The sequence below is a fragment of the Brassica napus genome, chromosome A3, assembly GCF_020379485.1.
Source record: "Brassica napus cultivar Da-Ae chromosome A3, Da-Ae, whole genome shotgun sequence".
Classification (NCBI taxonomy): Eukaryota; Viridiplantae; Streptophyta; class Magnoliopsida; order Brassicales; family Brassicaceae; genus Brassica; species Brassica napus.
In genome coordinates, this window is record NC_063436.1 from 3,307,160 (window position 1) to 3,331,402 (window position 24,243).

General features: G+C 30.8%; 2 protein-coding genes across 2 annotated transcripts; both read left to right on the forward strand.

The window, feature by feature from the left end:
- The first annotated feature begins 7,810 nt into the window (after positions 1-7,810).
- On the forward strand, positions 7,811-12,523 carry LOC111203909. The gene has a single exon (XM_022698046.2). The coding sequence runs from the start codon at positions 7,919-7,921 to the stop codon at positions 8,528-8,530; it is 612 nt and encodes a 203-aa protein (XP_022553767.2). The 5' UTR covers positions 7,811-7,918; the 3' UTR covers positions 8,531-12,523.
- A 4,774-nt stretch (positions 12,524-17,297) lies between these two features.
- Positions 17,298-18,133, forward strand: LOC106386323. The gene has a single exon (XM_013826181.3). The coding sequence runs from the start codon at positions 17,415-17,417 to the stop codon at positions 18,036-18,038; it is 624 nt and encodes a 207-aa protein (XP_013681635.2). The 5' UTR covers positions 17,298-17,414; the 3' UTR covers positions 18,039-18,133.
- Positions 18,134-24,243: the final 6,110 nt, after the last annotated feature.

Below are 24,243 nucleotides of genomic sequence, written 5' to 3' on the forward strand. Positions count from 1 at the left end.
TAATTTTAAATAATAAGATAAATTTTAATTGATGATTCCTCAATCAAAATCATACGAGTTCGATAAATAAGAAAATTATCTAAAATTATGGTGAATATAACAAATAAAGAAAATCATTTTCAGATAATAATAGTATAGATAGAAGATGGACACCGTATAACGAGGAAAAAAGTAACAAATTAACATCGTCTATCACAATATTTTCATTTGCACAAAATTATTTCAAATTAAAAAATATCAAACATTAGGATAAGTTCACAAATTAAATCTTATAAAATAACTATGAACACATGACATAAACATTTAAAAAAAACAGAGTTATAATCAATTGAGAATAATCTTCTTTTTTTTTTGTTGAAGAGTTATCATTAATTCAAAATAATCTTTTGTTAAATGATTCAGATTATATTTGTTTTGTAAAGAAAACAACTAAATTCTGCCAAAAGTAATAAAAAATAGTATGTATTGAAATAAAGCTGATAACCAAAAATATTATAGTGACAAAAAAGAAAAGAAAACTAAACCTAAAATCATTATTTTTTGAAGATTTAAAATTATTCTTTTGCAAGTTCAACTAAAAGCTTGTAGTCACTGTTCTCTACTTTATGTTTAAGCTTCAATAGAAAACAAACCATCATACTCTACTGGAAAAGCCAAAAACAAAACTTTCAAATTAGCTTTTAAGTTTTTGATGTAGCTTATTATGCTTCTGATTTCTGTTAATGTTAAAACATATAAAAATTTACCAAAGTTGCATAACTTCTAACTTCTCTTGACAAAATTAAAAACAATGTTGACCTTATATGGCTAAATTAAAAAAAACTTTGTTCGGCCATTTACAACTTATAACTTTCATGTCGAATGTCGAGTAAAGTGACAATAAATAAACATGTGATGGCCATAGACTAGTGATAAAGCATTATCAATAAAGCAATTGCATTAATTCGGAGATTGAAGGTTTTTACTTTGTTGTTGTTGAACAATTTAAGTTTCGTTTGATTAGTACTTGAATATATTTTGATATTATTGCGACATATTGAATAAAGTTTCTGTGTTTTTGTTATTAGTTTATCATCCATTACAAATAGTATTAGGGAGTCTAGTAAATGCATAATATTTGGCTTATAATAGAGTTCCTAATTATCTTCAAATCCAAACAGTCTTATTATAATTAAAATTTTATAATGTGCAACAATAAGCAGAAGAAAAGTTACACAATGTAGTAGTAAACTCTTTTGATCGATCTAAGAGATTTATTTATGATATTTTTCAAATAAACTCTAAGCCGGAGAAGGAGCAGTAGCATCGTGGCTAGAGCAATGTTTCTTAACATAGTTGTTAACAAAAGAGTTACGGAACGATCTGAAAACCGTATGCTTACAATTTTCATTCAATGTCTTGATCGTGGCGCAACATTCAGAACCAACGGTTGGTTTTTCGGTTAACGTCTTCATCAAACATTTTGTTACCATCTTGTAACTGGAAAAGCACTCCTTCAATTCTTTATTTGGGCTGTGTTTGTGGATAGCGGAGGGTGCCTGAGAGTAACCCGACCATTGGAGCTCTTCGACATCTGTTGGGTCAAGAAACTGAGATGTGACACAGCTTGAAAAGAGAACCACAGCAACCAAAATGATGAGATTCTTCATTTTCTTTTGATTATTTGTCGATGTGAAATTGAGAAAAAGTGAATATGCTTTTAGTTTTGGATGACTTTAAAATGAAACTACGTCAGAGTTTATATAGAAGTTTACAATGAATATTTCTATAGCATATACAAACAAAACATAGAAAAGAATCATGACTAGTTATGTAAGAAATTGTTTATATTCAATTAAGGACATAAATCTACAAAATTTGTATGTTGTTAAGCCAAAAAAATTGTATATCTTAATGAACAAAAATATGGTATAATATATCTATCTATACTATTATTTGAGAAGTAAATTTGTTTATTTATCATGTTCTCCATGATTTTAGGTTGAATCATTAGTTTTAATAAACAACATTAATTAGACTAATTAAAAATATTTAATAAATATATTATATAATTCACTATTTAACTGATTACAGATTTTTATTGTTAAAATTATCTCAAAATAAAATAAAAAAAAAGTGTTTGAAAAAGAAAAGATAATTACATGTATTTATTTTGTGTTTATCTACATCTTTCTTTCTTTCTTATTTGTTAATTTTTATAACTAGTAGTATATATACATATATAATAATTAGACTTATCATTATACTAAATATTTAAAATAGTTTTATAAAAAATAAATTGTACAATTTTTTTTGATAAAAATAACAAACATTGATCTATATTTGTTTGTAAATGTAATATATGATGGCATATTTTTGAAATTATAAAATTTATTTTAGGATTAAAATACAAAAAAGAGGTATATAAGCAATAAAAATAAATTTGATTTATATTTGTTTGTTAACATGATTTTTTTTTTGTGGTATTTTCATTTTCATTTTTATTCTTCTTCGTATTTTCATTTTTATTTTTTTATTTTTTTTATGATTTTTCGTGGTATTTTCATTTTTATTCTTATTATTCAGTTAATAGAATGAAATTTATTTGTTATTTAATTTGAAAATTTCAATATTATTTTTTTATTAGGAATGGAATTATCTTTTAAAAAATATTTTCTAAATATCTGCCTCTATAAGAGAATATTTTCAAAATGAAAGTTTTGATTTACAACAAGTACCTTATACAGTATTTATAAAAATTAAAAATTAACTTTATTTACTTTTAATTATTTTGACAGTTTGACAGAATTATAACTTTGTTTAAATTAAAATGTAAAGAAAAATATTATTCTATTTTTTAATAAACTGCAATTTTAAAATTATTTTTTAGTAATAATTATTAAAGTTTGAAAAGTTAAAAGACCATTTAATAATAACAAATTATGATTTTATAATAAGGAAATACTATTTTATAGTAAAATGGCAATTTCTATTTTAAAGTACAAATTTAGATTGACTATAGCTTATTTTTCTCTATTATAGAATAAAAAATATTATTTTATAGCACAATACTAAAAACAAAACAAAAATATTATGAACCGGGGGCACTTTTTGTTTATTCAGTAAACTAAAAACAATTTAATCAAATAAGCTTAAATTATTTAGAAAAATAAAATAGTAAGGGGCACGTACCCCTGTAAATCTAAGTATGTGTCCGTTCCTGATAGTACATAATAATTATCTATCAAAGAATTATGTCATTATGTGCAGGTAAAACAACTAATATCATAATAATATTCTATGATCACCTTATAAGGAGAAAAAAAACAGCAAATTAACATCGCCTGTCAGAATATTCTCATTTGTACATCATTATACCCAAAAATAATATTCAAAAATTAGGATAAGGTTCACAAATTAAATATAAAAAGATAACTACATGACATATACCCCTAAATCCTCTTGTTATAAGTACTTAGAATACAAAGACATATACTCTTGCAAGTGGTATTCGGAGTCAACCTTCCTACTTTGTCCACATGGATACAACGTTTCCAGTTTAGTTAGCAAAGTCTCCATTTAAAATGTTTATGTTGATGACCAAAAAGAATCGTCATTAATTCAAAATAATCTTCGTTTCAAACTTAATGATGTGATTCAGATTCTATTTGTTTTGTATAGGATAAAAACTAAATTCTACCAAAAATAATAAAACTAGTATGTATTGAAATAAAGTTGACAACCAAAAATAGTATAGCTACAAAAAAAGCTCAACCTAAAATCATTTTTGTAAGTTTTAAAACTATTCTTTTGAAACTTGCAAGCTCAACATATAAGCTTGTAGTCTCTATTTTCTACTTTCTATTTAAGCTTCGGTAGAAAACAAAACCACCATAGTCTACTGGAAAAGGCCAAAAAGACAAACTTTGAAATTATATTTTAAATTTATATAGCTTATTATTCTTCTGATATATGTTATAGTTAAAACATATAAAATAATTAACCAAAGTTGCATAACTTCTAATTTCTCTTGAAAAAATTTAAAACATTATTGTCCGGAAAATATTATAAAAAAAAAAACTGTTCGGCCATTTACAACTTGTAACTTTCATGTAGAGTAAAGTGACAAGAAAAATTGAAAAAAAAAGAGTGATGGCCAGAGACTAGTGAAAACACGCAATACATTTGAATTATAGTAAAATGTAATATATGCGCATTCAACCATATAATGTAAAAAAAACATATAATGTCAACGTGTATTCCAATGTCTAGTGCCGGCATATACAATGCCTCCTAACGCACAACACATAACTGTTCTTCGGGTGGTCATCAGAGAAGATTTTTCAAGAACACTCGCAGAGAGACTTGTGATCGATATTGAGAAAGTGATGCGTGAGCTCGATGAGCTTCCTTCACGAGTAATCCACAAAATTTTGCTGGGAGAGGAGAAGAGTGAAGCTGACGGCGATAACTTGATGGTGACGGTGAAGAAAAGCGATATGGAGAAGCAGAGAGAGATCATCAATGGCTGGAAGAGGTTTTCCGACAGGAAGAAGAGAAATGGTATCTGTTAACTGAGTAATATATAATGAAAATGTTTGGACTGCTTTATCAATAATGCATTTGCACTAATTCGGAGATTTTAAGGTTTTTTACTTTGTTGTTGTTGAACAATTTGATTAGTACTTGTAATATTTTTTGATATTATTGCGACACTTTGAATAAAATTTCCGTGTGACGTCAAAAAAAAAAGAATAAAGTTTCCATGTTTTTGTTATTAGTTTGTCATCCATTACAAATATGATTAATGAGTCTAGTAAATGCATAATATTTGGCTTATGATAGTCTTGCTAATTATCTTCAAATAAAAAAACTTATTATAATTGAACTTGTATCATAATTTTATAATGTGCAACAATAAGCAAAAAAAAGTTACACAATCTAATAATAATTAGCTCTTTTGATCGATGCAAGAGATTTATTTATTATAATATTTTTATAAATGAACTTGTATCATCATTTTATAATGTGCAACAATAAGGAAAAAAAAGGTTAGGCAATGTAGTAGTAAACTCTTTTTGATCGATACAAGAGATTTATTTATGATATTTTTCAAATGAACTCTAAGCCGGAGTAGGAGCATCATAGTTAGAGCAATGGTTCTCGACATAGTTGTCAACGAAAGGGTTCTGGAACGATCTGTAAACCGTATGCTTACAACTTTCATCCAACGTCTTGATCGTGGCGCAACATTCAGAACTGACGGTTGTTTTTTTGGTTAACGTCTTCATCAAACATTTTGTTACCATCTTGTAACTGGAAAAACACTCCTTTAATTGCTGATTTGGGCTGTGTTTGTGGGTAGCCGAGGGCGCCTGAGTGTAACCCGACCATTGGAGCTCTTCGTCATCTATTGGGTCAATGAATTGAGATGCGACACAGCTTGAAAAGAGAATTATAGCAACAAAAATTGTGAGATTATTCATTTTCTTTGGATTCTTTGTCGATGTGAAATTGAGAAAAATGAATATGCTTCTAGTTTTGGATGGTTTTAAGATGAAGCTATGTCAGGGATTATATAGAAGTTTACAATGAATACTTTCATAGCATATACAAACAAAACATAGAAATAATTATGACAAGTTATGTAAGATATTGTCTATATTCGTTTAAGGACATAAATCTAAAATTTTCATGTTGTTAACCCAAGAAGATTCTATAATATCTTAATGTTGACCAAAAATATGGTATAGTATCATAATAATATTCTATGGTCATCTTATATTCAGGAAAAACAGCATATTAACATCGCCTATCAGAATATTCTCATTTGCTCAACATTATCTCCCCAAAAATCAAAAATTAAGATAAGGTTCACAAATTAAATCTAAAAAGATAACTACAAACACAAACACATGACATAAACCCCTAATACTCTTGTTGACTCAGAATATCGAGGCATATAATCTTGCACATGGTACTTGGAGTCAACATTCCTACTTTGTCCACATGGACACATAATCTCCGGTTTGATTAGTAAAGTCTCATGTTTATATTGATAACAAAAAAAATAGAGTCGTCATTAATTTAAAATAATCTTCTGTTCAATTTAACGATATGATTCAGACTATATTTGTTTTGTATAGAAGAAAAATTGAATTCTACCAAAAATAATAAGCTAGTATGTATTGAAATATAGCTGACAACCAAAAATATTATAGCGACAACAAAACTCAACCTAAAATCATTCTTTTTTGAAGCTTTAAGACTATTCTTTTGCAACTTGCAAGTTCAACAAATAAGCTTGTAGTCACTGTTCTCTACTTTCTGTTTAAGCTTCAGAAGAAAACAAACCATCGTAGTCTATTGCAAAAAAGCCAAAAAGCCAAACTTTCAAATTAGCTTTTAAATTTATGTAGCTTATTATTCTTCTCATATCTGTTAAAGTTAAACATATTAAAAAAACTTACCAAAGTTGCCTAACTTCTAACTTCTCTTGACAAAATTAAAAACAACACTGTCCGGAAAATATCTTCTCTATTAAAAGAGAAGTACCATTTTTATCTATCATAAAAAGTCATACTAGCCTTATTAGATCCATTTCATTAATTACATTTATTTAATTATTTACAGTAATCTATTAAATATATAAAGTTATTAATAATAAATCAATTCTAACTGTAAATTTAAATTTTATTTTTAGTTATAACAAAATATTGAGAAAAATCTAACAAAATCTTTCTAAATATTTAAAATATTTATTTAAATTAATACCATTGATTAATTTCTTAGTTAATAATATATACTATTATACATTAATTTAAATAATATTTATTATAAAACAAAATAAAATAAAAGTGTATGCTATTTTTCAAATTTTATAATTATATTTTATATCTTCTTTATTAAAAGAAATACCATACAAAATTCATACTAGGTCTATTTCATCAATTACATCTATTTGATTATTTAAGTTAATCTATTTAATATATAACATTTCTAAAAAATCTTATTAATTATATAGATATTAATAAATAAATTTTAACTGTAAATTTAAATTTTATTTTTACTTATAACAAAATATTTTAGAAAAAATCTAACAAAATCTTAATAACATTTTAAAATATTTTAAAATTAATGCATCGATTGATTTCACAATTAATAATATAGTATTATTATAATCTATTTACTTATAAAATCTCACAATATACTAAAATAAATAACATAGAAATATAAATTATGCTAAGAAAATATCAGTTCTATAGTATAACTAAATAAAATTTTAAAATGTATTGTATTCAGTCTGTAAAAATTAGAAAAACATGAAGGAGATTCTCACTTTGTTTATTTCATACTATGAATTTATTTTACCAAACTCGAAAATATATTAGTATATAATAACAATTAATAATAAAGTAAAATGTATAAAAAAAATCATTATACATTAATAATATCGAATAAGAAACATAACCAATAACATTATAGATTTACACAATATATAACACTAAAATGTAAATTATATCTTTAAAAGTTTTACGATGATATCTGTTATATATTTATAAAATGATAATCTAGTTATAAATTAAAAAACGTGTTCGGGCATTTACAACTTGTAACTTTCATGTAGAGTAAAGTAACAAGAAAAATTAAAAAAGAGTGTTGGCCAGAGTCCAGAGACTAGTGAAAACACGGCAATAAATTTGAATTATAACAAAATGGAAATATACGCGCATTCAACCATATGATCATGTCAACGTGTATATGCACAATTGTCTATCTCCACCTTGCAGATAACATTATAATATAAATATTTCTATAACAGACTGTAAACTATATCTTCCTCGAACATTCTTTTCTATATATATACACACTTATATCTTCCTGGATCCTGTCCTAACACACACTTACCCCTTTCCTCTCTTAGATCTTTCTTCACATAATGGGAAACTACGCTTCTTGTGCTCTAAGCAACATAACGCCTTCTTCTTCTTCTTCAAAAGTGATTCTCCCTGACGGTGAAGTGCGTCACATTCACGCGCCGACTAAAGCCGCTGAGCTTATGATGGAGATTCCGAGCTTCTTCCTCGTCGACGCCAAAACGTTAAAGATCGGTCGGAAACTTAAACCGTTAGCCGCCGACGACGATCTCCAAACTAGAGGCTGTCACGTGTACGTTGCTTTTCCTATGACGCGTGCCACGTCAGCAGCAAACGCTTCGGACATGGCTCGGTTGTTTTTAGCCGCCAAGAAACAACAGCGCAGACGAGTCAGAACAGCCGTGAAACACTGTCACAACGGAAGGATTTCGCCGGAGGGAGAGGATGACGTCAAGATGATGTCGGCGGGATCTAAGCTGATGAGTTTAGTAGACATTGATGAGTTTTCTGCGGCGGAGTTTATGCATAGAATCTCGAATTCGAAATCTAAGAAACCGAAGCTGGAAACCATAGCTGAAGAAGAATCTATCTTAAACGGACTTGAAATCAAACAATTATTGGAACTTGATTTTTTCAACGCTTTTTTTAATATTAGTTATTGTTCTCGTTTGTAGTGTTATTGAGAATGAACATGTAATGATAAAATTCTTTAATTTTATGTAACTGTAAATTAAATAATCTTTAAGCTCTTAACCCGTTATGATAAAGTCTACAACATTTTTATAGTATTTGTTTTTCAATCAGTATTTAATAATTTAGTGAATCCTAAAAATCAAAATTACACCACCTTTTATTTATTTTTCTTAAAACAACTATTAAAGTCGTAGTAGGTATTTGTACAAAAATAAACACACAGTTACAATCAGAGCCAATCCTAGAATATTTAAAACCATAAGCAAAAAACAAAAAAGTGGCTGGAACTGTACCAACTAATGGTTGAAGCTGTGATCTGAGGAAGGTGAAATGAGTGAGCATTGCCACTAGAGACTAAAGAGGATACCCGGATTATGTGGCCGAAAAGTATTTGTCACAAAATAAACGGCCACAAGCAATTGCTTCATTCGCTTGATGCTAGATTCTACAAGCAAGTCTTTGCTGTTATATCTTTCAAAACTGGAGTTTCTACAATTTCAAAGCAACTTTCTACAACTTCATAGCAACTGATTCTACTACTACTGTTACAAGGCTAAAAGAAAACTATTGTATCCTCAAGATCACGGTTGCTGCTGGTATCGATTGAATATGAATCTCTTAGCTTGCAACCTCCTGAAAAGCAGTGAATGTCTTAAAACATGTTGAATATCCCTTCACGCCATCCAAACCATGCCCCATGAACAATGCCATCTTTCACGTCTCCTTGCCCTGAAAAATCCAACACTGTTGGGGGTGGATTTACATCCTTCTTCAAGGCCCATTAGACAAGGAATTAGACCCATATTGCTAGAAAGCCCTAGGCTTCATCCTTCTATAAATAAGGAGCTACCTCCTTATGAGAAAGGATCTCTTCTTCTCCATTTTAGACTTAGAACACTTCTTATAAAGGGTTTATGGATTATTAGATTTCTTTACACTTGTAATCCTACATGTAATACAATCTTAAATCAATAAACTTTTTTGATGTTCATTTCTCATTTGATTCTTTTAAGATTTCTCCTAAACCTCAAGAATCTAAGCTTTTATCTTTAGATTCTTTATTTGATTGATTCCAACAAACATCACAAAGATAAACACCATTTTTGGATCAAACAATTGGCGCTAGAAGGAGGGGGCAAGGAGAACTATCTTTGAAGAATTGAACTTGAGAACGAATCATGCAAATGAGTAATCATCGGTTTCTACTCCATTACAAAAGTCAAGGATTTGGGCTCAAAGAGATTCATATTTCTTTTGAGAAAAGAAGCCCAAATTAGACCCAACCATATCTCGTCGACACCTCACCCTCATCATTCCCTCCGGGATAATCACGGCGACGACACCACACACGAAACGGTGGCGATCTGCTCCAAGTCATCAAATCTAATGGCGAAGAAACCAGCGGCGAAGAGTGACGGGGTCGCATCCTCAGCTCTTCACGAAGAAGCTGTTCGCGGCGGAGATCCCGGCGACGACTGAGCCATCAAAACGAGCAGCGAAGAACCTAAGCGGCAGAGGCGTTATCAGCGTCATTCTCGTCGAGAAATCAGCCCTAGCTTGCTCTGCTTCCGGTAAAGCCGGAGACTTTCTCGCTTTTGATGGGTGCGATGGAGACCTTAAGTAACTCTCAGCTCAACGGTGACGGAGTCAGAGCCCGTCTCGAGAGGTTTGGGTTTACCGGCGTGTGTCAACCAGAAGATCTAGCCAGCGGTGGTTTCAAGATCAATGATGAAGCTCTCTCATGAAAGCTGGGCTTTCTTCTTGTGGGACTTTGATCAAACACTTGGTGGGCTAATAATAACGTGAAGCAACAATGGTTATTTCCCTCTTTGCCGACTTCAACCTCGACCTTGCCGACGAAGATCACGATCTCGTTAACTTTGAAGACTTCTGGCTGTGGCTGTGACGAACAATCAATCATCTCATCAAGGTGTTACCTCCTCATGAGGGTTCGATCAGTGGGCTTAGCAGAATGAATGGTCATGACCAAGAGCTCGCCACGTTAGTACGAGCATCATCATCAAGTTGATGATCTCCCGACAGTAACGAGCCAAGAAGCTTCCCGACGAGCTCCTCTCGGCTCGGCCGTTCGTGCTCTATCAAGATCAACGTCTTTGAGCTCTATCTCACCACCATCTCAGCTCAGACAAGAGCGATACATTGAGATAAGCTTTCTCAATTTTAACTAATTATTATCATTAGACCACCTTCTTTTAAACGCCATATGCTCGTCTGATAGTTTGACAGTTAATTACTTTATTAAAATTATTGGCAAAGTTAATGGATTACAGTAGTCGTACGTAAACCTTTATCCCTTGCTATAAAAAAAAATTAATATGCTAGCCTGCTATTAAGTCATAAAGCATATCAACTCTTACAATTTTATTGATTTGCAAGGTCTAATTATTAATGGGGTTTAAATTTTCTTTGTGAAGATTATCTTTTTGATGATGACGCTCTTAAGCTCCACAAAGGAAAGCTTATTGACCACTTGAGCTCTGTTCTTCAAAGACTTGAGCTCCATCAACGGCAGCTGAAAGTAGAGTTGAGCTCTGTTCTTTGTCATGACGAGGCCTCCACCAAAGGCTTGTCTTTCACAAGCTTGCTAGAGTTGAGCTCGGCAGGTCCATGCTTGATGTCCGTTGCAAGACGTGTCTTAACTCATGCTTGAGTACACTTGGAAGTAAAGAGCTTAGCTTCTGATCATTCACTCGGATGGAAACGAGACGCCCTCAAGCTCCACAAAGGACAGCTTCTTGGCGACTTGAGCTCTGTTTTTCAAAGACTTGAGCTCCAACGTCAATAGACAGTCTGTGTTTCTTCTTCATCATGACTGATTTTGAGAAGTGGAGATTGCAACATCTCGCAAGGCATGCTCCAGCTTGTTACTGCCGCTGTTGTGATTCCACTCAGCTTCACAAGCTTGTTCACTGCTCAAGACTCATTCCAGTCGCCTCTCTCATCCGTCTTTAAGCTTGGCCTTGGACAGTAGCAATCACGTGATGACCTTGGTAGTAACGATCTGATCTCCGCACCCGGCTTCTTACGTTTCACCGCCATGACGTCTTCAAAAGCTCCGTCAACAGAAGCTTGTCGCCAAGTTCTCAAGACTCCGCACCGGCTTTGTCCTCGGCATTCATCTCATCTCGTCACTCATTTTGTATCTTCACTGAGGAGACACCATGATCAATAGAGAATACAGTGAGATGTCCATTGCCCGGCTAGAAAGTATGCACACGCCACTAGTGTCATCAAGGGATCATGGGAGTCACGAGGAAAGAGACAACAAGATGCGAAGTCACACGTTAAGCTTCAGATACATCAAGTTCTACGAACTTATACTCATCTTCAACACGTGTCATCATGTTTCCATCAAAGCATGAACAACTCCAGATTATCATCACGAGACGAGCTCTTTCCCTTATACAAACAGAGTAGAGAAGACGAAGAATATGAGACGCTCTTTGCAAATGATGGCGATTTGGTCACAGTCCTCACAACTCTCTTGGCGACTTCATCTTCACTGATCACCAACTCAACAGCACAAGCCGGCACATTTCTCAGCATCATCATAGCCTGACGAGCATACACACCAACTACTTGTTCGGCACACACGATCTCAACACGAGACTTCGGGTCGGCAATAGTTCGGTAAACATGTATTTTAGGCACGAGTTTAAATTGAACTTGCTTTTTATTAGGCACGAGTTTGTTGGCGACTCGCTTATTGTTAGACACGAGTTTACAAAAACTCGTCTTTGGCTAGGCATGAGTTTACAGAAGCTCTCCTTCTACTAGGTTCGAGCTCTCAGTAAACTCGCCTCTGTCTTAGCATGGGTTAAGTAAACTCGTCTTTCGCTAAGCACGAGTTTAAAGCAAACTCGCTTATTACTAGGCACAAGTTCGAAATAAACTCGCCTAAACCGTCATAGGCATGAATGTGTCTAGTTCATTGTCTAATAAACCCTATTCGTAAACTTCGCAGAGATCGATTCCATCTCTCTCTACGAACTTGGGGGACTTATTGTTGGGGGTGGATTTACATCCTTCTTCAAGGCCCATTAGACAAGGAATTAGACCCATATTGCTAGAAAGCCCTAGGCTTCATCCTTCTATAAATAAGGAGCTACCTCCTTATGAGAAAGGATCTCTTCTTCTCCATTTTAGACTTAGAACACTTCTTATAAAGGGTTTATGGATTATTAGATTTCTTTACACTTGTAATCCTACATGTAATACAATCTTAAATCAATAAACTTTTTTGATGTTCATTTCTCATTTGATTCTTTTAAGATTTCTCCTAAACCTCAAGAATCTAAGCTTTTATCTTTAGATTCTTTATTTGATTGATTCCAACAAACATCACAAAGATAAACACCATTTTTGGATCAAACAAACACTACAAGTTTCTGATTCCACGTGATAAAAAGAAGAAGTCGAGAAGCAGGAGAGGAAGGATCAGTGTGTATCACCTTCAACCGAAGACCAACACACAACTGAAGGGACACTGTCGGAGAATTTATTTTCAGACAGAAGTTGGCCAGATTTGATACACCAAACGCGAGTGTGACAGTCATCTCCTCCTGAAAACAGACATACAAAGAACCAAAAAAAAACTAAAGTCATAACACTGAAACCAAACTCGTAATGATTTTTCAAGCTAAATTATTATTATTTTTTTCACAGAAGAAAGGGTTCATTTTAATGGAGAGAAGATCCCACATCGAATATATGAAAGGGACTTGAGTAATATATAAGGGACTTGGGCCAATCTGGTTTTAAGTTGGAAGCCCAAGAAACTTATCATGGTATCAGAGCTGGCCCAATACCCTGACCCATTAATCCGGCCCGGACAGTGGCCCGATCATCCCATTAGCTGATGACCCATAGAAGGTTCAGTTCCGCCGAGATCGCTAGAAAATAAAGCATGATTTCGGAGGGAGTATGATGGATTCTGCGAATATATGAAAAGGACTTGAGTAATATATAAGGGACTTGGGTCAATCCACTAATTGCCAATTGGTTTTAAGTTGGAAGCCCAAGAAACTTATCATGGTATCATAAGCCCAAAAAACTTATCATGGCAATTAGTGGATTGGCCCAAATCCCTTATATATTACTCAAGTCCCTTTCATATATTCGATGTGAGATCTTCTCTCCAATACATTTTTTAATTACCTGACATAACAAATCTTTCTGATGGGTCAATGCCAAATTTGATGCGAGTATGACAATTTACATGTCCTTCATATTTCTGTACAACTAATATTTATAGTTAGTTAATTATTCTATATTGAAAAAAATATAAATACCAAATATATATTGACCACAAAAACACATATATTCAGAAATAATCAGATTTAAAATATGAAAACATGATTTTTTTGATAAATATTTCACCCTACGCAAAGCACAAGTCTTATCCTAATATATTATTAATATATAATGAAAATGTTTAGACTGCTTTATCAATAATGTATTTGCACTAATTTGGGGATTTGAAGGTTTTCACTTTATTGTTGTTGAACAATTTGATTAGTACTTGTAATATTTTTTGAATAAAGTTTCTGTGTTTTTGTTATTAGTTTGTCATCCATTACAAATATGATTAATGAGTCTAGTCAATGCATAATATTTCGCTTATAATAGTGTTGCTAATTATCTTCAAATAAAAAAACTTATTATATTTGAACTTGTATCATAATTTTATAATGTGCAACAATAAGCAAAATAAAAAGTTATACAATTTTGTAGTTATTAACTCTTTTAATCGATACAGAGATTTATTTATTATAATATTTTTATAATTGAACTTTGTATCATCTTTTTATAATGTGCAACAATAAACAAAAAAAATTACACAATGTATAATAGTAAGATTGATCGATACAAGAGATTTATTTATGATAATTTTAAATGAACTCTAAGCCGGAGCAGGAGCATCATGGCTAGAGCAATGCTTCTTAACATAGTTGTTAACGAAAGGGTTACGGAACGATCTGAAAACCGTATGCTTACAACTTTCATTCAACGTCTTGATCGTGGCGCAACATCCAGAACCACCGGTTGGTTCTTTGGTTAACGTCTTCATTAAACATTTTGTTACCATCTTGTAACTGGAAAAACACTCTTTTAATTCCTGATTTGGGCTGTGTTTGTGGGTAGCCGAGGGCGCATGAGCGTAACCCGACCATTGGAGCTCTTCGTCATTTGTTGGGTCAAAGAATTGAGATGTGACACAGCTTGAAAAGAGAATCATAGCAACAAAAATTGTGAGATTCTTCATTTTCTTTGGATTTTTGTCTATGTGAAATTGAGTAAAAATGAATATGCTTTTAGTTTTGGATGGCTTTAAGATGAAGCTATGTCACGGATTATATAGATGTTTACAATGAATACTTTTATAGCATATTCAAACAAAATATGGAAAGAATCATGACTGGTTATGCAAGATATTGTTTATATTTGTTTAAGGACATAAATCTAAAATATCTGACTGGTCATGTTGTTAACCCAAAAAGATTGTATAATATCTTAATGTTGACCAAAAACATGGTATAATATCATAACAATAATATTATATGATCATCTTATAATGAAGAAAAGCAGCAAATTAACATTTGCACAACGTTATCCCAAAAATAACAATAATAAATTAGGGTAAGGTTCACAAATTAAATCTAAAAAGATAACCACAAACATAGGGCTGGGCAAATAAACCGAACCCGAAAATCTAAACCGAATCCGATCCGATAAAAATGAATCCGAACCGATCCGAACCCGACGTAAATACCGAATGGATCTTGTTTTATGGTATTTCGGGTTATGGGTATTATCCGAACCGAACCCGAATCTAAATGGATATCCGATAGAACCCGAAACATTCAAAACCTCGAAAAGATCTTGTACCAAACATGATCTCAATTCCTAATATGTATCCAAAATACACTAAGAAATATTGAACATCTAAAATACTTATCTATTACATGAAGATTGGTGGTTCTATTACATGAAGGTTGATGGTTGAAGATGGCCGTTGAATCTTGAAGTATTTAGAATTTGATTTTGTTTTCATTAAACAATGTTTTTCATTTCATGAGAACTTGGTTTTCATTTTATGCTTTTATTTATTTGGTTTTCTTTTTATCAGTAAATATGTTTACTTTTCGTTTGATTTTGAATGATCACGGTTGATGTTCCTTATTTTTGAATCGATTTTTACTTAAGTTTTGGTTACAAAATAGGTACAAATCAGGTATTTTAAAACTGAAAAACAAAGTTTACTCATGTTTCGGTTATAAAATAGGTAAAAAATCAGGTACTTTTAAACCGAAAAACCGATTGGGACCCGAACCCGAAAGTATATTGGGTTGTACCGGTTCTTTGAAGATTTACTAACCCCGACCCGAACCCGATAGAACCCGAACCGGTCCCGAACCGAACTTTCATATAATCCGAATGGGGCTGATTTTGATAAACCCGAAAAACCAAAACCCGATTGGATAAAACCGAAACCCGTTTGGGACCCCGAATGCCCAGGCCTACACAAACACATGACATAAACCCTTTACACTCTTGCTCTCGAAACTCAGAATACAAGGACATATATTTTTGCACGTGGTATTCGGAGTTAACCTTCCTATTTTGTTCTCATAGACACAAAGTTTTTAGTTTGGATAGTGTCAATCGAAAATGTTTATGTTGATCAAAAAAACCAGAGTCGTCATTAATTCAAAATAATCTTCAATTCAATCACGATGTAATTTAGATTATATTTGTTTTATATAGAATAAAAACTAAATTCAACCGGAGCTTTTAGCTCTAGTGGTAAAGGACTTACAGCTCTGAGTACCGCCACCTGGGTTCGAATCATGGCTACTGGGGAATTAATATTTCGGTATCGCCAGAGACAAAGGACCGACACGTGGCAACATGTGACTAGTCTGGATCACTTCTATGGAGCCAGGATACTTCTGTATAATTCAAAAAAAAAAAAAACTAAATTCAACCAAAATAATAAAAACTAGTATGTATTGAAATATGGGAAATTTCACCGAGTAATCATTAAAAAAAAACAAAATTCACTAACTAACTAAAAACACCCCCTCTCTCCTACTTTCTCTTCCTATCTCTCTCTATTCTCTCTCTAAAAATTTAATTTTTTTTTTTTGGTTATTTAGCAAATAAGCCCTTGAAATAAAGCTGACAACCAAAATTATTTTAGCGACAAAAAAAGACTAAACCTAAAAATCATTCCTTTTTGAATCTTTAAAACTATTATTTTGCAACTTGCAAGTTCAACTAATAAGCTTGTAGTCACTGTTCTCTACTTTCTGTTTAAGTTTCAGTAGAAAACAAACCATCACAGTCATTAACCATATAGCTTTGAATGATGTAGCTTATTATTCTTGTGATCTCAGTTAAAGTTAAAACATATAAAAATATTAACCAAAGTTGCATAACTTCTAACTTTTCTCTTGACAAAATTATAAACAATATTGTCCGGAAAATATTATAAATTAAAAACCTGTTCGGCCATTTGCAACTTGCAACTTCCATGTAAAGTGACAATAAAATTTTTTTTTTTAAAAGAGTGATGGCCAGAGAGACTCGAGGACTAGTGAAAACACGGCAAAACATTTGAATATAATAAAATGGAAATATACGCGATTTCAACCATATTGTCAACATGGTATACCCACAACTGTCTATCTCCACCTTGCAGATAACATCATAAAAAATAATAATCTATAACTATATCTTCCTCGAACATTCTTTTCTATATATACACACACTTATGTCTTCCTGGATCCTGTCCTAACACACACTTAACCCTCTCCTTCTCTTCGATCTTATCTTCACATAATGGGAAACTACGCTTCTTGCGCTCTAGGCAACACAACCTCTTCTTTTTCTTCTTCTTCTTCCTCTTCAAAAGTGATTCTCCCTGACGGTGAAGTGCGTCACATTCACGCGCCGACTAAAGCGGCTGAGCTTATGATGGAGATCCCGAGCTTTTTTCTCGTCGACGCCAAAACATTAAAGATCGGTCGGAAACTTAAACCGTTAGCCGCCGACGACGATCTCGAAACTAGAGGCTGTCACGTGTACGTCGCTTTTCCTATGACGCGTGCCACGTCAGCAGCAAACGCTTCGGACATGGCTCGGTTGTTTTTAGCCGCCAAGAAACAACAGCGCAGACGAGTCAGAACAGCCGTGAAACACTGTCACAACGGAAGGATTTCGCCGGAGGGAGAGGATGACGTCAAGATGATGTCGGCGGGATCTAAGCTGATGAGTTTAGTAGACATTGATGAGTTTTCTGCGGCGGAGTTTATGCATAGAATCTCGAATTCGAAATCTAAGAAACCGAAGCTGGAAACCATAGCTGAAGAAGAATCTGTCTTAAGCGGACTTGAAATCAAACAATTATTGGAACTTGATTTTTTCAACGCTTTTTTTAATTTTAGGTATTGTTCTCGTTTGTAATGTTATTGAGAATGAGCATGTAATGATAAAGTTCTTTAATTTTATGTAACTGTAAATTAGTAATCTTAAGCTCTTAACCATAATTTTTAGGGCCATTTCGCTGAAAATACAAGGAACGAAAGATATTTAGGTTTCATAGCGGTTAACTTTTTATTTGGGTATGGTGATAAAGGCGTGGTGGGGAACTTACCATTTTGTCCCCGACGTCGAATATCAATCAAATCACATTGTGTGTCAGGAAACTCTGATGAAAGCGACGTTTTGGACATACGTATAGGGTTAGTTTTGGGCATAAGTCTATTGTAAACAGGAGCAGATATCAACTTTTCCAATCACCTAAATTATCTTTCTAACGTGTATAGAGGATGCAATTACTCTAATTTTTATAGTATTTGTTTTTCATCAGTATTTAATAATTTAATGAATGCTAAAATCAAAATTACACCATCTTTTATTTATTTTTCTTAAAACAACTATTAAAATGATTTAAAAGTTGTAGTAGGTATTTATACAGAAAAAAACGTACAGTTACAATAATAAAATCTACAGACTAAATGAATCCTACAACAAAATTCTATGTAGTTACATCATGTGAAGGTAATGATGTGGTGATGAGAATTTTGTTGACAAGTCTGTGGATGAGAAGGCTTCACTAAATCTGACTTGTAGTAAGGAGACTGTGGAAGAGCTTAGGATTCGTTTGCACAAATGGGTCACACAAGAAACAAACAGATATGAGTAAAAAGGGACATGGAGAAACGTAGTCAAAATAGTTGATAATTTCCATGAACACGAGACTGTAAGACCATCCGCAACGCCAGTATTTCACTAATCCTTAGCACGTTAACCTAGGGTGATCTCAATAAAAAATTATTAACAAGGCTGAGATCGGTAAGGAGCAGTCCTTAAATAAGGTGTTTAAGGACTTAGTCCTTAGTGACGTGGCAACGTTTAATTGGGTCTGTCGAAATATGTATACCGGCTTAGAAAAAAAAATCTCATTCGCGAGACCACACGAAAAAGCGTTTATATCACAAATATAGATTCTAAGAATCAAAATGACCAAAATATTTTATTAAAGAGGTAAATATATATTTATACCCTTATGATTAACTAATCCAAACCTTAGGGTTTAGAGTTAAGTGGTGGGAACTTGGGTTTGAGGTTTAAATTTTTATAAAATAGAAAATAAATATTAAAAATTTGAAAATAAAAATTTTAAAATAGTTTTAAAAAGCATTTACGAATTACAAAAATAAAATTTGAAATTTTTTTTTAAAAAATTAAAAAAATATATAAAAAAAGTTCGAATTTGAAACCATATAATCTAAAACTATAAAAAAATATATATTTTATTTTTTTATATATCTAGGGTATTAGTGTTATTTTATCTATTAATGATATATTTTGATCATTTTTCTCCTTGTGGTCTATTTTTATGACCAAAACTTGAAAATAGTATATTTATGAGAATTACCATATATTTAATCATGCAATTAATAAATTTTTAAATTTCACATGTTTAAAAATTAAATCTTTTTTTCTTCTTAAGAACTCCTAAATGGAGTACACCATTGGACACACATTTTTGATAAGAATCCTTAACTATTCAAACAAAAAAAAATTAAAAAAAAAATTACTTTAATATTGCTAAGGACTCCAATGATAGTAACACCATTGGAGATGCTCTAACTCTACGAGCAAGTCTCTTCAAAACTGGAGTTTTCTACACTGCTAAGCTACTTTCTACAATTTCAAAAGCAACTGATTCTACTACTACTGTAAATACTATATATCGTGGTGCTAATGCTATAAGTAATTAGACATTCCTTAGTAAAATAAAATTTATCAAACAAGGTTATAGAAACGTGTCGAAGAATTGTAGAGAGAATATGATCATGCTAAGGAATGGACTTGAGAAGACAGAAAGGTTCAACATCGTATCAAAGGACGAGGGAGTGCCGCTTGTCGCTTTCTCCTTGAAAGATAGCAGCTCTCACACTGAGTTCGAAATCTCCGACATGCTTCACAGGTTAGTTTTTATTTGAGAAACCACAGAAACTCTATAAAATATTCTAAAGACAGGTGTCATTTGATAAACAATAATTCCTTAAAATAATTATATAAGTGAATGAAAATATATAAAAAAAATTGTAATTATTTTTTGAAAAGTTTAGCAATGGAGATGCTCTAATATCTCAAATACTCTTTCACATTTCGAAAGGTTTCACTTTGATATGATTCATGCACTTGAGAGTAAATACATAAGTTAGACGTTATTGATACTTCAAAGATTCATAAAAATAAGTAACTAGATTTGTGTTTGAAAATGATGTATCGAAAACTTGTCTATCTATTCTATTAAAATAGAGTATTATTTTTTATCTACCATACACAAGTCTATGTTAGACCATTCATTAGGAATTTAACTAAGCATCTTAAAATTATTCATATGTGATATTCTCCTAACAAAAACAATATACATCTAAACAATAACATTTCTAAGAAAACATAAATATATTGTCATTAGTTAATTATCATTTGACTGTTTATCATATTTAATACATACCATATTTTATATATTCCAGTAACTAATTTTGAAATTAAATAATATAGCCCAATTCTTTTTAAATTATCAAATTAATTTTTTATATAAAACAAAATAAATAATATTTCACTGGTTGTAACATTTTATGTTGATATTTTTAGTTAAAATAAAAACATTAAACTGAAATATAATTTATTAAATAAAATAATATTTTAAAATATAACAAAAATAATTTAATTTATTCACATAAAAACATTTTGAGGATAAAAAAATTCTAAAGAAAGAAGCTATTTTTTTTATTAATTCATATAAAACTAACGTTTAAAATTAAACAATTTGATGTTGCATTTTAAATAAATAAACAAAAATACTTCATTAATATATGATTTGTACAATATCATCAAACAAATTTCAACAAATGTAAATTTTCAAAATAAAAATTATGTACATAAAATTGATATTAGATATATATCTTTATAACATATTTTATATTTTGAATATTAATTTAAAAATATAAATATATCCGCACGGATGTGCGGGTTAATATCTAGTTTATATATTGAAATGTAGGTACGGATGGATAGTACCGGCATATACAATGCCTCCTAACGCACAACACATAACAGTTCTTCTAGTGGTCATCAGAGAAGATTTTTCAAGAACACTCGCTGAGAGACTCGTAATCGATATTGAGAAAGTGATGCGTGTGCTCGATGAGCTTCCTTCACGAGTAATCCATAAAATTTTGCTAGGAGAGGAGAATAGTGAAGCTGACGGCGATAACTTGATGGTGACGGTGAAGAAAAGCGATATGGAAAGCAGAGAAAGATCATCAATATATGGAAGAAGTTTGTTTCAGACAGGAAGACGACTAATGGTATCTGGTAACTAAGTAATATATGATGAAAATGTTTGGACTGCTTTATCAATAATGCATTTGCATTGATTCGGAGATTGAAGGTTTTTTACTTTGTTGTTGTTGAACAATTAAAGTTTCATTTGATTAATATACTTGAATATATTTTGATATTATTGCGACATTTTGAATAAAGTTTCTGTGTTTTTGTTATTAGTTTGTCATCCATTACAAATAGGATTGGTGAGTCTAGTAAATGCATAATATTTGGCTTATAATAGACTTGCTAATTATCTTCAAATAAAAACAGTCTTATTATAATTGAACTTTTATAATGTGCAACAATAAGCATAAGAAAAGTTACACAATGAAGTAGTAAACTCTTTTGATCGATAAATGAGATTTATTTATGATATTTTCCAAATAAACTCTAAGCCGGAGAAGGAGCAGTAGCATCGTGGCTAGAGCAATGTTTCTTAACATAGTTGTTAACGAAAGGGTTACGGAACGATCTGTTAACCGTATGTTTACAATTTTCATTTAATGTTTTGATCATGGCGCAACATTCAGAATCAACGGTTGGTTTTTCGGTTAACGACTTCATCAAACATTTTGTTACCATTTTGTAACTGGAAAAGCACTCCTTTAATTCCTGATTTAGGCTGTGTTTGTGGATAGCCGAGGGCGCGTGAGCGTAACCCGACCATTGGAGCTCTTCGTCATCTGTTTAGGTCAAGAAATTGAGATGTGACACAGCTTGAAAAGAGAACCATAGCAACAAAAATTGTGAGACTCTTCATTTTCTTTTGATTCCTTGTCGGTGTTAAATTGAGAAAAAGTGAATATGCTTTTAGTTTTGGATGACTTTAAAATGAAACACATCAGTGTTTATATAGAAGTTTACAATGAATACTTTTATAGCATATACAAACAAAACATAGAAAAGAATCATGACTAATTATGTAAGAAATTGTTATTATTCAATTAAGGACATAAATGTATAAAATTTGCATGTTGTTAACCCAAAAAAATTGTATAATATCTTAATGACCAAAAATATGGTATAAAATATTTATTTATTAATATTATTATTTGAGAAGTGAATTTGTTTACTTGTCATCTTCTCCATGATTTTATGTTAAATCAATAGTTTTAATAAACAACTTTAATTAGACTAATTAAATACCTTTAATTTCATTTATATTTGTATGTTAATATGAGATTTCGTGGTATTTTCATTTCATTTTAATTTTTCTTTGTACTTTCATATTTATTTGTATTATTGTTCTTATGATTTTTCGTGGTATTTTAATTTTTATTCTTAGTATTCAGTTAATAGAATAAAATTTATTTGTTATTTAGTTTAAAATTTTTAATATTATTTTATATTGGGAATTAAATTATATATTTTAAATATTTTCAAAATACCAGTATCCAAAAGGTATTTTCAAAATATTTTTTTTATTTACAGCAAGTACCTTATACAGTATTTATAAAAATCAAAATTAACTTTATTTGCTTTTAATGTTTTCAAGAGCTTCACAGAATTATGACGTTGTTTAAATTAAAATGTAAAGAAAAATGTGATTCTCTTTTTTTATAAACTGCATTTTCTAAAATGCTTTTTATTAGTTATAATATTAAAGTTTGAAAGTTAAAAGACTATTTAATAATAACAAATTATTATTTTGTAATAAAGAAATACTATTTTATAGGAAAATATCAATCTCTATTTTAAAGTAAAAATATAGATTTACTATAGCTTATTTTTCTCAATTATAGCATTTAGAAATGAAAATAACAATAGATATAAAATGTTCTGATCTTATGCATTATATATTAATGTTTTGTTTGTCAATATGATTGGTCTGCTTGAGTGTTTATAAAGTTATTAAGGAGGTATGTTACAGTATAATTATATATATATTAATAATTTTATTTACTTTGATTAATATATAAAATTAGGTTTGGTTTAACATTCTTATGATTTTGATATATTTGAAATTTTTTGGTTTTGATAATTCCAAGAATTTGGTTTAATAACATCACTTAATATTAACAATTGTATTTTTTTTATTTAATTAAGAAAAAAATTGAGAATGACGCTTGGAAGATGAACAAATTTTTATAAATTAATATAATAAAAAAATATTAATGTTGTCATCCAAAATAATGTCTTTAAATCAATAAAAGGTAAATATTAAAAAATTGAAAGATTCATAAAATAGTATAGATTTAATATTGTATTTAAGTTTTTTTTTATCTTTAAACTAATAGTACACGGTGGCTGACCTAGAATCATATGTAGTTGGAAGCACAATACTAAAAAAAAAAAAATATTATGGACTGGGGGAACTTTTTTTTTTGTTTATTCAGTAAACTAAAAAAAATATAATCAAATTAGAACTTATATTTGGACTGCTATCAATAATCCATCTGCACTAATTCGGAGATTTTAAGGTTTTCACTTTATTGTTGTTGAACAATTTGATTAGTACTTTTAATATTTTTTGATATTATTGCGACATTTTGAATAAAGTTTCTGTGTTTTTGTTATTAGTTTTTCATCCATTACAAATATGATTAATGAGTCTAGTAAATGCATAATATTTGGCTTATAATAGTGTTGTTAATTATCTTCAAATAAAAAACTTATTATAATTGAACTTGTATCATCATTTATAATGTGCAATAATAAGCCAAAAAAAATGTTACACAATCTAGTAGTAATTAACTCTTGATCGATACATAGATTTATTTATTATAATAATTTTCTAATTAAACTTTGTATAATCATTTTA

Excerpts from the sequence above, each read along its gene's own strand:
- LOC111203909 (XM_022698046.2), top strand. The coding sequence starts at position 7,919 with ATGGGAAACTACGCTTCTTGTGCTCTAAGCAACATAACGCCTTCTTCT.
- LOC106386323 (XM_013826181.3), top strand. The coding sequence starts at position 17,415 with ATGGGAAACTACGCTTCTTGCGCTCTAGGCAACACAACCTCTTCTTTT.